The sequence below is a fragment of the Parambassis ranga genome, chromosome 16, assembly GCF_900634625.1.
Source record: "Parambassis ranga chromosome 16, fParRan2.1, whole genome shotgun sequence".
In the NCBI taxonomy this organism is placed as follows: domain Eukaryota; kingdom Metazoa; phylum Chordata; class Actinopteri; family Ambassidae; genus Parambassis; species Parambassis ranga.
This window is the reverse complement of record NC_041036.1, coordinates 8,826,796-8,840,773: the sequence shown is the minus strand read 5'-3', so window position 1 is coordinate 8,840,773 and position 13,978 is coordinate 8,826,796. Positions and strand designations below refer to the sequence as shown.

The window sequence follows — 13,978 nt, the reverse complement described above, 5'->3', positions numbered from 1 at the left end:
ATTCAATATTCCTAACCCATATCCATAACAAAAATCTAGACTTCTGTTCCTCCCCTTAACTGTGCCCACTGGGAGTGTGCACTGTTCATGTGCACCTATATTGCGATATACCTCCTCCAGCTTCTCAGCACCCATGGGAGCTGAGCTGTCTTCTGATTGCTGAGCTATTTATGCAGTACTGACAATGTTCTACACAGATCCTGTGCCAGATTTTTTATGGCAGAATTCACAATGTAAATGTGTCACATGACCAGACAGTTGCTGTAAAACAAATTGCCTTGCCTTGGGCATTCACATTTTTTAATCATTTTATTTTGCACACACAGTCCCCTGTTTCTCCAACTTCACTGCTCCCATGGGAACGGTGTTGTCTCCCGATTACCCTGAAGGATACGGGAACAACCTCAACTGCGTGTGGCTGATAATCTCAGAGCCTGGCTCCAGAATCCATCTGGCCTTTAATGACTTTGACTTGGAGCCTCCCTATGACTTCCTTACTATCAAAGACGGGGATCAGTCAGGAGCCACAATACTAGGGCGCTTCTCAGGGGCTGAAGTTCCTTCCCACCTGACGTCCAACAGCAACGTTCTGCAGCTGGAGTTTCAGGCTGATCACTCAATGTCTGGCCGAGGATTCAACATCACTTATAGCAGTAAGTGACAGTCATGTTATAGTCAGCATTATGACATTAAGTGACTTATAAAAGCACAAATAAGTTTTATGTTTTTATCAATAAATAATGAGGCACCTTTTAATTATGTGAAAGTATGAACAAATCTTAAAGGTTAAACCTATAAAGAAAAAGGTTTCTATACTGCATGGAAATTTAAAGTAATAGTCCCTTAAACACATACAGTATGTTGCATCCAGTCTCAATGGGCAACAACAGACAAACAAAAAAACACCCTTTAAAACATTGTGCTAAACACTTCTATAGCCAGTAAGATAAAGGCTTATGTCAACCTCGGGTGTAGAGAGCAGACCTTTGCATGGTTTTGTTTCTCCCTTAAATGCAGCTTCATCCATTTCCCTTATCAGTCCACTACTCAAAGACCCCATTTCTCATTCACACAAGAGCGTGTGCCACTAGATCTTGTTCTTTCTTCTCATTACAAGCTTTTGGGAGTAATGAATGCCCCGACCCTGGCATCCCGTTGAATGCTAGGCGCTTTGGGGACAGCTTCCAACTGGGGAGCTCCATTTCTGTGGTTTGTGACGAGGGCTTCATCAAAACACAAGGGGCTGACACCATCACGTGCCATCTGGAGGAGGGCAAGGTGATGTGGAGTGGACTCATTCCCAAATGTGAAGGTACTGAACTCAAAAAGCTAATAATCGTGTGTGAGCAGATTCTGAGTCAGGAGTTAAGCTCGGAAGGACAGAAAAGAATTTTGAAAAAAAAAAACAAGTGAGTGGGATTTGTGAAACGAGCAGCTCAGCCCACCCAGACCAGGCTTTATTTCCAGGTATTCGTGTAACTCTAGGCCTTTGGTGACTCATCCTGTTTTTTTATTCTCTTTAAATATTTTTATGTGGGTAAAAAGCATTACTCAGTGGTATCATCTTTAAAAACAAGATTTTTTTTCTCTCTCACTCTCACTTTTTATTTTTACCTCTTTCAACTCTCAAACAATTCCTGCTTCTCTGCTTTTCCAGCTCCTTGTGGGGGTCACTACTCAGGGCCATCTGGTGTCATCCTCTCCCCGGGGTGGCCAGGCTACTACAAAGACTCTCTGAGTTGTGAGTGGGTCATTGAGGCCGAGCCGGGACGCTCCATCAAGATTAGCTTTGACAGGTTTGTATGACAGTATTGCAGCCAGTCAGCCGTGGAAACAAAGACACACACACACACACACACACTAGTAACAGACACAGTTTTTACCATATCCACACACACACACTCATACAGTTTATACATATACATTTATGGTATTTTTGCCCAGGAAGCCTCTAAGTTAAAAAATATAAAGTTAGTGGAGGTAGACCGCATTCATGGACCTAATTTCCAGAAATGTTGAAAGCCTCAAGTGATCCTTTATTTTGCTTACTGGCTTCATTCACTTCCTCAGAACTGCAATAAAGTGGAAAACAGGGGCCACTTAAAAATCTTTATTTCTCCCATAAAATGTTCATATTTTATAACCAGTGCTTTTTCAGTGCTGACACACTCTTTTTGTAAAGAAACTACATTCACTAGTGAAACCAAAACTTGCTCAAAATAAGTACACTTTTTCTTATGACTAATTTACACAATTTATAGTGATAATATATTGGTGGTAATTTACACATAATAACAACGTAAAAAAGCATAGATTTTGGTCACCTTATATTTTCAATATATATATAGTTATATATAGTTATCAGCACATTTAAATTCTGTGTAGACAGTAGTTGTTTGATGTAGACACTTTAGGGAGGCCACAGATCCATACTGTCACATTTCCAAGAAACTCATTGATCTTTTTACAATTGCAGTAATTAGAGTGCATGCTGTGTGAGGTATTTGTTCTCATCTTTCTCCATAAAATGTTGATATTTTCTTTGTCAAACCTTCAGTCTTGTTTGAATACAAATTATTGTCGATTCTTTGTCCATCTCGATTCTCATTTTAAGGTTTCAAACTGAGCTCAGTTACGACTTTCTGGAAGTGCACGACGGTCCCAACCTGCTCTCTCCGCTGATTGGATCGTTTAATGGAACTCAGGTCCCTCAGTTCCTGTTTAGCAGCAGTAACTTCCTGTATCTGCTGTTTACCACTGATAACAGTCGATCCAATAGTGGCTTCAAGATCCTCTACGAAGGTAAGAGTCTGCCAATAACATCTGTATTTAATGCAGAACATATTTTTGAAAACATTAATTTTTAGTTGGACTATAATCTTAAAGTATGCTGAGGTTGACTGCACTGGACATTTTGGCTGGCTGACTTTTCTTGTAGCACTTAATGAAGTTTCTGAAACTCTGTCAAGACTAAATAGTGCTTAGGATATGCTTCAGGTGGATTACATGACAAGAGCAGTAGTATTATAATAACAACTTGCCTTAATGAGCTTCAGTTCTCAGGCTGAAACTAAATGTATTCACTTCAGGAGCAGGGATAAAGACTAAATTTCAAACAGTGCTTCTTTTTTTTAAGAAAGGAAGGCAAACCAAGGTCAGCACTGCTGTTGTGAATGTTATCTGTTAAGTAGTGTTAATTCTTCACAGTTCACAAATGATTCAGGCTGATTAGTAACAGTTGTTAAAAGTGTTTGCTGGACGTTCTGTGTAAGAGGTTAATGAATGGCTCATGGTGAAATAAAAGCCGAACATCAGGGCAAAGACAACCGCGCATTAAAATCAAAGTAAGATGTTTTTTTTTTCTTCCCAGCCTGTGCAGGTTGCTGTTTAATGTGATGGTTGTGTGAGTTAATTGTGTCAGCTTTGTCTCTAGAAAATGTGTTGGTTTTCTGTCGTCCTAATTGATTCCTATGATGGTGGTTAGTTGTGTAGAAGACAAAAGCAAAGTGTCTTTGTTGTATTGAAACTATGTTTCTATGTAAGAGTTCCTAACCTACATTTAAAGCAACTCAAAATGTAGTGCAATTTATGTTGTCGTTCTTGCTAAGATTATCATCGTTGCAATGTATGGGCCTAATCAGGTCTGGCAGTGTGTTTGTCAGACTCATTCATTACTTTATGGTTTGCTACTCGGAGAACCAGCATGTAGGATTAAGGGCATCTAAAGCTGAGGTAGCAGATCGTATAATGCTGCCTCACCCCTCCGTTTCCAGGTGTGTACGAAAGCCTATGTTAGCTGCCACTTACAATAAATGCAAAAACGTGGAAGTCACTCTAGCCAGTGTTTTTGCCAGTTTGTCCACTCTAAGCTACTGCGAGGACTCTATGAAAGAACACCTGCAGGGAAGGGCTTATTCTAAACTAACACAATTCATAGTTAAAGCAATGAAACCTAATTATGAATACTATATTTGGTTTTTGCCAAAAGCTTCTCCTTTGGCTTTTAAAAGAAGCAGTTCTTTCTGGATGTTTTAATTTCATAGACTAGCTGCTTCACTGTATACAGTGTTTGTGCAGCATCTTTTTGCATCAAGCGTCAAGGTTTTACTTGGTAAAGAAGCTGATTATCAAGCTGATTTTAAATCATGTATACAAAGAAAATAAAGCAGAATAAGCTGAAAATGAGCAGAAGCAAGCTATTTTTTTTGTCAAAGGGTCACATATAGCTGTAATCCCTGAAGAAATGCACCTATTATACACTCAACAAAAATATAAACGCAACACTTTTGTTTTTGCTCCCATGTTTCATGAGATGGACTTGAAGATCTAAACTTCATTCCAGATACACAATATTACCATTCCTCTCAAACTTTGTTCACAAATCTGTCTAAATGTGTGATAGTGAGCACTTCTGCTTTGCTGAGATAATCCATCCCACCTCACAGGTGTGCCACATCAAGATGCTGATCTGACATCATGATTAGTGCACAGGTGTACCTTAAACTGCCCACAATAAAAGGCCACCCTGAAATGTGCAGTTTTGTCTCACAGCAAAATGCCACAGATGCCACAAGCATTGAGGGAGCGTGCAATTGGCATGCTGACAGCAGGAATGTCAACCAGATCTGTTGCTCGTGCATTGAATGTTGATTTCTCCACCATAAGCCGTCTCCAAAGGCGTTTCAGAGAATATGGCAGTACATCCAACCGGCCTCACAACCGCAGACCACGAGTAACCACACCAGCCCAGGACCTCCACATCCAGCAGGTTCACCTCCGAGATCGTCTGAGACCAGCCACTCAGACAGCTGCTGAAACAATTGGTTTGCATAACCAAACAATTTCTGCACAAACTGTCAGAAACCGTCTCAGGGAAGCTCAACTGCATGCTCGTCGTCCTCATCGGGGTCTTAACCTGACTCCAGATTGTCGCCGTAACAGACTTGAGTGGGCAAATGCTCACATTCGATGGCGTCTAGCACGTTGGAGAGGTGTTCTCTTCACGGATGAATCTCGGTTTACATTGTTTAGGGCAGATGGCAGACAGCGTGTGTGGCGCCGTGTGGGTGAGCGCTTTGCTGATGTCAATGTTGTGGATCGAGTGGCCCATGGTGGTGGTGGGGTCATGGTATGGGCAGGCATCTGTTGTGGACGAAGAACACAGGTGCATTTTATTGATGGCATTTTGAATGCACAGAGATACCGTGATGAGATCCTGAGGCCCATTGTTGTGCCATACATCCATGAACATCACCTCATGTTTCAGCAAGATAATGCACGGCCCCATGTTGCAAGGATCTGTACACAATTCTTGGAAGCTGAAAATGTCCCAGTTCTTGCATGGCCAGCATACTCACCGGACATGTCACCCATTGAACATGTTTCGGATGTGCTTGACCGGCGTATACGACAGCGTGCACCAGTTCCCACTAATATCCAGCAACTTCGCACAGCCATTGAAGAGGAGTGGACCAACATTCCACAGGCCACAATAGACAATCTGATAAACTCTATGCGAAGAAGATGTGTTGCACTGCATGAGGCAAATGGTGGTCACACCAGATACTGACTGGTTCTGAGTCCCCAGACCGCCAATAAAGCAGAAACAAAATGCACATTTCAGGGTGGCCTTTTATTGTGGGCAGTTTAAGGTACACCTGTGCACTAATCATGATGTCAGATCGGCATCTTGATGTGGCACACCTGTGAGGTGGGATGGATTATCTCAGCAAAGCAGAAGTGCTCACTATCACACATTTAGACAGATTTGTGAACACTGTTTGAGAGGAATGGTAATATTGTGTATCTGGAATGAAGTTTAGATCTTCAAGTCCATCTCATGAAACATGGGAGCAAAAACAAAAGTGTTGCGTTTATATTTTTGTTGAGTGTATTAAAAATCAAAAATGTGCTCCTACTGTAGCCCTAACCCTAAACTGTAAATACACAGATTGTATAGGCAACTGAAGGACACTTGAAAGGTTTTATTTGTGAGAAATGCATTGAACTTCTCTTTTTAACATCACTTCAGACTTGTAGTCTGAAAAATCCAATAGAAAAATACTCTAGACATAGTGTGATCTGTTTTCACCATTGTTTGCACTAGCACAATTACCTTTGTCAGTCCAATTTGATCCGTAAGACAGAGTTTGTTATTATGTCTGTATTATTGACCGAAAGCAAACCACGAGTTCTTTCGTCTTATTATATTTCTCTCTCAAGTGCATTTCTCTTTTGTTGATGAGGCTATCGAAAAGCAATAACAGTAAGATCATATTAGCTTCTTCCATTGCCATTTAGGACATATCTTACTGCTAGAATACTGTGGGGAAACCTAACCTACTTCATTTGTAAAATTGGCCATACAAAATAAACATGAATACTGCTTTAAATAAGCTGAGGCACACAAACACTGCATCATTTCTTTTGTGTGTAAGAACCTGGATGTATTCAGTTACACAAAATACGACAAAATGTTATCAAGTCACATGTAGACCCCAATGTTCAATACACAGTGCAGAATATCACATTTTGCAAGACTCTGTTGGGTAAAGGATTAATGGAAATTATATTTCGCACCAAATTTGCACACACTGGAGGCCACAAGCAGCAGTGATCAATGAATGCTCTACTTCCCTCACATGTTGAGGCAAAATTCATAGGTCCCCTTCCTAAAAATATCCAGCATTACTCAGGAAGTGAATAAGACAAGTTTTCTACACAAGCCCAGGTCTACAACAGAAGCTGCCTGTTATCACACAGGAATTAGTCAACCAGGGCTGTTATACAGCTATATCTAGATTGGAATAACAATAATCTATGGCTTACAAACTGTGTCATTTTGCCACCAGTTATATATCTAAAGGCAACTGTAATGCAGTAAGGCTTTGAATAAATTATAAATGTGTATTGGATCATGCATTTGCTTGGCTTCTGAGTTTGTCTGTTTATTTTCTGGGTGCAGGCTTGCATGTGTTGTACCTTTTTAAAATGCAATGTGTACTGGACTCATTGCCACTGACAGTAGAAATAATGAATGTAATAAACAGGATCGTGTTTGGTGGACGTGTCTTTCAGCTGAGTCAGTCACCTGAAACTGTTACAGTATCAAAATTGGAATGGAACCAAAATACTTCTAAAAGAAAAACAAAGGGTGATAGACACTTGTACCTACAGCTGTTATATTGTCTGTTCTGAATTGGCTACAGTTCTAGTACCATTACTGGTATTTGTTACTGACCAGGTGAGCTTTTATGTAGTACCCTGTAAATATTGACTCATAAAAGACAGACCACTTTTCAAGCAACATCACCTAAACAATGCTTGTTAAATTTGAGAATGGAAAAGTAGGATCTAAAAATACAAGTTGCGGCAATACTTCTTAAGAACAGCCGGCCGACTGATGACCTGACCACTGCTTGCACGACTGTTGCCAGCCTGTGCTTAAAATCAGCATATTTTTAGTCAAAAGCAACCCCACTTGGAGGAACTCCAAGCAGGCAGTCCTGGAAATCACAGGGAAAAATGGGGGCATCTCTGTGCAGCTTGCATCACTGAAAATGAACAGAGAGCTCACTCAGAACCAGTGAGTGTTGGACCAGTGGTGGTCAAACACTAGCTTAGAACAAAGGAAGTATATTTGCACAGTTTCTCTAAGGTCATACCCCCAATTTTGTCTCCCCATGTAACTACTGGTTTGTACTCCTCCACAACACCTACAACATCCGCTTTTGACCTTCTCACTGTGGGTGACTTGCTGATTTTACAAAAAGACATAGCATGAAGAGAAAACTCTTTCTTAAAAAGAAAGGAAACCTACTGCTCTATCAAGGTTATTCTGAAAGAAAGGCATTACAGCAGTCAGTGCAATGGTACACTTTGCTACAAAGTCTCAACAGTGTTGTTTTTCAACTGTTTGACATGTCTGTTTATCAGTGCTTTTTTGTTGTTTTGAGTATACATGAGTGAAGTTAAAAGTCAGAGTTAAAGTCAAAGTAAAATTCTTACTCTGAGAAATTTGCCCTCTATATTATGTATGCGAACTGAGACCTACCTTTTGTTGTGATTATTGTAACATCAAAGCTTCTGTCAGCACTTTTTGGGGAATGAATGTGACCTAGAATTTCAAGGGTTTCAAAAATAGATGCTTCTTGTTCCATGAATGCTGTATGACTTCATTATACCTCATACACAAAGGTCTTGGTCTTGCATAAGCAGGCAGACAACTTTTACTATATAAATAGTTTAGCGCAATTTGCAGTGTGCACAATGAAGCATGTGGCTTGTAAAGTCACTGTAACATGTTAGGTTAACAGTTAAGACATCAAGCCTTGTGAGGATGAGTTGGGATAAAAATTTTACTTGTGTACATGTGGAAGACTAATGTGTGATTTGTTTTTTTTTTTTTATTTCCTGTAGTGGTCACGTTGGACACATACTCCTGTATGGATCCTGGTATCCCAGTAAATGGTATACGGTTAAGCCATGACCTGTCCATTGGCTCCATGGTGACCTTTCAGTGTGATCCAGGATACAGACTGAGCCATGATGAACCACTTGTTTGTGAGAAAAACCATTTTTGGAGCCACCCACTTCCCACATGTGATGGTATGTTTACAGAAATTCAAACAGCCAGGGTTTTATATGTGACGTATCTTTCGGTGGTGTGCTTCAGCCTAACAGCACGCTATCTTACATTAATATTAGCTTATTAGTAACTTGAACATGCATGGTGGAGTTACCACCATATTAGAGCTTACAGTTGTATAACAGTGTTTGAGCAGAGTCAAAGGTTGGCACGTATGCTCAAGCTGCAGGCAAGTAGTGGAGGGATGGGTGGAGATACAAGCGTGAAGTCATTTACATATTTATAGATCTGCGCATACTGATTAGGCAAAGGTGTAGCGTTTTATCCGTCTTTTTAAGGCTCAAAGGGATTACATGATGGGGGGAAAATGTAATTTTGATTGACAGAGATGAGATGGTTTAATCCGTTGGTCCAGAATTGACCAGAACCATTGTTTGAAGGTGACACAGCAGCAGATCTGCTAGTTAGGATATTAGCAACGTATTTATAAAAATCCACACATCTGTCATTTACTTTCAAATGCAAAAATGCTGCTGGAGGTATGTTAAAATCTTTGGAAAAAGGATGGATAGACAGGTGTTAACAAAACCAGCATAATGTTAACTAACCAGACAGATACTTGACACTTGTCAAAGTGCTTTTTCAACAAATACACCCAGAGCGTATTTGAACAACTTACTGTGGTGTTATGAATCATGCAATACTAAGACAGATTATGCTCCACTTCAAAGCATGAGGTTCAACTTGCTCCTGGTAGTTCTGATATCTCATATAATCTCTCATTCTCTGGGCTGTATTAGCACAACTTTGCTTTTTGTACGGTTTTTGTACATTTGAAGCACACTGAAGGGCAATTGTTGTAGGGCAATTATTGTAGCGGTGTACAACCCATGAATGATGTGCATTTGTCACGGATTGCTCAGCTGAAATGAAGTAACAAATAAAATGCATGCAATGGTTGGCAGGAAGCCCCGTAATGAGCCATATGATACAAAGCCATGTCATCCCAGCGGTTGTTCTGAAAACTCTTTATATATCCTAGAGCATTTTCTTACCTAGCTGTGTGCCAAACTGGAGCCAAAAAGTGTTGGCTCCCCGCCTATTGAGCCTGTGAAGGGGATCGCTTGCCAAGCGTACTCATCCACTTTTAATGACTTTATGTAATTTTGGCTCATTAATAAAATATTTAATATAATTTTGTTGGTGGGTAAGGATTCAGGCCTTGATGTGTTGCTTGCTGGAAGGCCCAAGAGTTTAAGGAGAGAGGATAAGAGGAGGGGTGGGTGTTGCAGCTGTGGAGCCCCAGGCATCTCAATGATCCTTCAAAACATCATCTGACATTCATTACTTTGAAAATATGTACATACGCAGGAGTCCTACTTCTAATATTTGTCAATGATTGCTGTTGTAAGAAGGCATCTGTGCATTTCTAGTACGACAAGAAAAACAAAAAAACATCTTGTCAAACTCTGTGAATGCTGTGTTTAAAAATCGCTGTCATTTATGTGAATGACCTTTTAGTTCAAAGCCGCTGACAGCATGAGAAAACGTAGGTTTGAACAATATCCAATTACACCATTTAACCTTCAGGCAGATCTAGCATTAACCTCCTACTCCCCAGCAGCTATTGAGGGTGAAAACTTATCTCATTAATGTCCCCTGATGAGATAAGGAGCTTTTCTGGCAGTAAATTATGTCAATAGTCAACTATTTGTGACAGTCATATTACCCAGGTGACATGATTGTTTTCCTTTAGACAGTATGTCCTATCATCTCATCTGCAACTACTCTGCACAGGGGTTTGCAGCTGGATTATCATTCTATCCGGACTGAAAAGTACTTGGAGAGTAATTGTTTTGGTCTGGAAAGAATTTAAAATTACTTAGAACTCACAATGAAAATAAATCCTGATGCTCTAATCCACTGAATATGCGTGTCAGTTTATGTGTATTGTAAGTACGTTTAATGGATTATCGTGTTTTCTGACAGTGTCTTTCAGTTTAAAGATACCAGAGAGAAGAAAATCTGGATAGATAGCTGAATTAATGAATAATTTACTGTCCTGTTAGGCAGTTGGGCTGGTTTAGAGAGAGGCAGACGAAAAACACATTGTGTTGGCAGAATTACAGGTACTTATAAAAATAGCGGGACAGGATGTGATATGACTCAAATGCATTATTCATCCAAATCTCTCCTCTGTCTTCAGGTGAAGGATTTATTGGTTCATTTACAATTTTCATTTTTTTCCCCCACAGCAACAGTTATCATTCATTATCTGCCTTTTCTATTCAGCATCATGTGGAGGGGATATCAGAGGACCTGGAGGCATTATCTTATCACCTGGATACCCAGACCTGTATCCTAACTCTCTGAACTGTACATGGACGGTAGAAGTCAGCCATGGAAAAGGTAGGAAAACACATTTTTATTTAAGATAATGTAATCTCCTATGCACTGTATACCAAAATACATTTTTGTTTTATTTTGGTCTTAAGCCTCATATAGCCAGGATGAAATATCTTGTACTTGCACACCACAGCTTCATAACAGCAGATTTATTTTTCTATTTATTACAGCAACAATGGCCAAATTGTGTAACCATAAATTAGAAAATCGCCCCCTCAACACATTTTCAGAACGTTGCAGGGTTTTAAATGTTAACGTTAGAAGTGCGTAAAGAATATATCTTACATGACCACAGATAATCTCAGTGTTAATGTTTGGCTTTTCTTCACCATTCTTTATGTGTTTGAACATATTCTATGCAGTAGGGCGCCTTTTACATTCCTCAGTTGGATTAAATTTTTCATTAGTAAGAAAATATTGTATTTTATTGTATTTTTATGCAGTTCAATTAATGAACAGCTTTGACATTTCACTGCTCTACCTGCAGTCTATACAAATCATTCTTTATTTTATTGCTTTAATGCTGTTATCACAGTGTGATCACTCACCAGAAGTTCTCGTTATTATTTGAAAAGCACACTGAGCTTATCTCCATGCCTTAGCAGTATTATCCTTATATTTTACCACAATGTATCATATTATAATCTTTCAAAAAGGCCATTGAAATAGATTATCTATTGTCAAAAATCAAATCGTCACCTTTGATTGTTGTGTTACAAACCATCCAAATCACCGATGTTGGAGTTTAACGCCATATAACATTTTCTTTTCAATATTTTTAACCTTAACTGATTCAAGAAATGTTTAATTTGTTCCCCTAAATTCTCTTTTGCCATGCGAGATTAATGTAATTGCTGTCTGCATACATACTCCCACTGCCCGTGATGACAAGTTTATTAATATATCTCTATCTAGTCTATATCTAGTTTGTAGTTTCTATAAGGAGATGGCATGCTATAAAATGTGGGGGTGTCCAGTGAAGAAAACCCCTTCTCTATATTCAGCACCAGCATTTTCTCTCAGCATTAGCCTTTTTTATTTCAATAGCCATTGAACCTAATTATACACACAGCTGTGAACAAAAATCAACAACTTAGAGTGATCAAAGTTAATGTAATTGACTGATTATAGTTACATTTTACACTGTTTAATATGGCATGTTATTAAATTTTGAAAGTATTTAGTGTGAAGCAATTAAATCTGAATTATGTACATAAAAAACTGCAATTGAAACCTTCACTTTTTTATGTGACAAATGATTTTGAGGTGAGGTGAGTCCATAAAATTAGTATCATGTCATTAAGAAACATATGCAAAATGGTTTCAATAGAAGAGTTGATCTGTCTCTACATACTCTACTAGTCTTTGTCCTGTGTAATATATTTACTCTTAGTTGGTTTTCATTACAGAACATTATTTTTTGTTAGATTTTGTCTGAAACACAGGTTTATTTAACTTTTTTTTCTATTTGAGGATATATATAAAACTCAAGGTTCATTCTGTGATAATTATTCTTTTTCATCCACCATCCATCTCTTTTGTATTTTTACATTTTATGTTTGGCTTCATACCGGAAAACTAATCCATCTTTAGAGATAGCAGCTAACCATTCAGGGTTTTATTAGCGGCCTCCTCTGCCTGCTGTATTACAATATTGGGATGTCTCCTCATAGGAACTGGTCTTGATTAATTGATCATGTGCCTTTATGCTTTGTAACATAATTTGCCTTTTAAGAGCACAATCAATCATTTGATTTTTTATTTATTTTAGAGCCATTTGGGACTTTCTTTATCAAGTGAGCCAAAACATTGTGGAGGATATTATAGAGTCATATTGAACGGATTCAACAGATGGCAGTGAAATTGAAGCACTGATTGGGCTGAAAAACAGCCAAGTGGCCATCATGGATGGAAAGATGTTGTATTTATTGGTCCTGAGATATGATGATAACAGAAACATGCAGTCTACATGTTTTATATACATAGCTCAGTTTTATCACTTTGCATTTCATTTGATAAATGGTTTGTTGTAGATGGGCATGTTGGCAATCAAAGAAAATGATAATTATTCACCAATTAGCCACAACATTAAAGCCACCTCATGTTATGGAGGTCACACCTGTACCACCAAACTGCCCTGATCCATTATTTCATGGATACCAGACCTCTGGCAGTGACCTGTAATCTGGTACTGGGTTTTTTTTTTGGCAGAAGATCTTTTGGTTTTTGTGGGTGACTTGGTGGGGAGTTCATGAATTAGATTCTCAGCAAGTCATATATTAATGAGAGAAACTTCACTTGTGGCTGTGTTTATCTCCCTCCATTCCTCTCTCTATATACTTCTATATCTATCTTTATATATAATGTGTGACTTACATATTCTTTTTTAGACTGTCTTCCTAGCTCTAACAGTGAATTTATATTTTTCTAAAAAACTCTGCACTAACACTGGACTTTTCGGTTTTGCTCCTCAAAGGTGTCCAGTTTACTTTTCACTCCTTCCACCTGGAGGATCACCATGACTACCTTTTGATAACAGAAAATGGCAGCTTCGCTCAGCCCCTGGCTCGACTGACTGGCTCTGAGAGGCCGGCACCAGTTAATGCTGGACTATATGGAAACTTCAAGGCCCAGCTACGCTTCATTTCTGACTTCTCCATATCGCTGCAGGGTTTCAACATCTCCTTCTCGGGTAAGAAGGCATATGTGGGATCTGTCTGTAGGAGGATTGGAGGGGAGAGTATTCATATCTGTATAGACAGGATGAGTTAGGATGGTTTTTTAAAGAGTAAGAAGGATGAATTGTGTGGAGGAGGCTGTAGGGAGGAAAATGTGGTGGGTGGAGCTCTTAAGGAGGGGTGGAAAGCGAAGGTAAAAGACAGCAGCGAGCAGACAGAAAGACAGTTCTTTCAGTAATGAGATCAAAAGCCCAAAGCTTCTCTAAAGACATGCATAAAGTAACATGTGAGGAGTGATTTGTCGGTC

At 39.2% G+C, this 13,978-nt stretch overlaps 1 protein-coding gene across 1 annotated transcript in view; it reads left to right on the top strand.

The window, feature by feature from the left end:
• Nucleotides 1–13,978, top strand: part of LOC114448150 (CUB and sushi domain-containing protein 3-like) — a 184,495-nt gene that overhangs the window by 60,266 nt on the left and 110,251 nt on the right. The window contains exons 15-21 of the mRNA XM_028424904.1: nt 327–653; nt 1,118–1,312; nt 1,658–1,796; nt 2,615–2,802; nt 8,419–8,607; nt 10,880–10,996; nt 13,470–13,685. Coding sequence (XP_028280705.1) covers nt 327–653; nt 1,118–1,312; nt 1,658–1,796; nt 2,615–2,802; nt 8,419–8,607; nt 10,880–10,996; nt 13,470–13,685 — 1,371 coding nt within the window. The remainder of the gene's footprint in view (nt 1–326; nt 654–1,117; nt 1,313–1,657; nt 1,797–2,614; nt 2,803–8,418; nt 8,608–10,879; nt 10,997–13,469; nt 13,686–13,978) is intronic.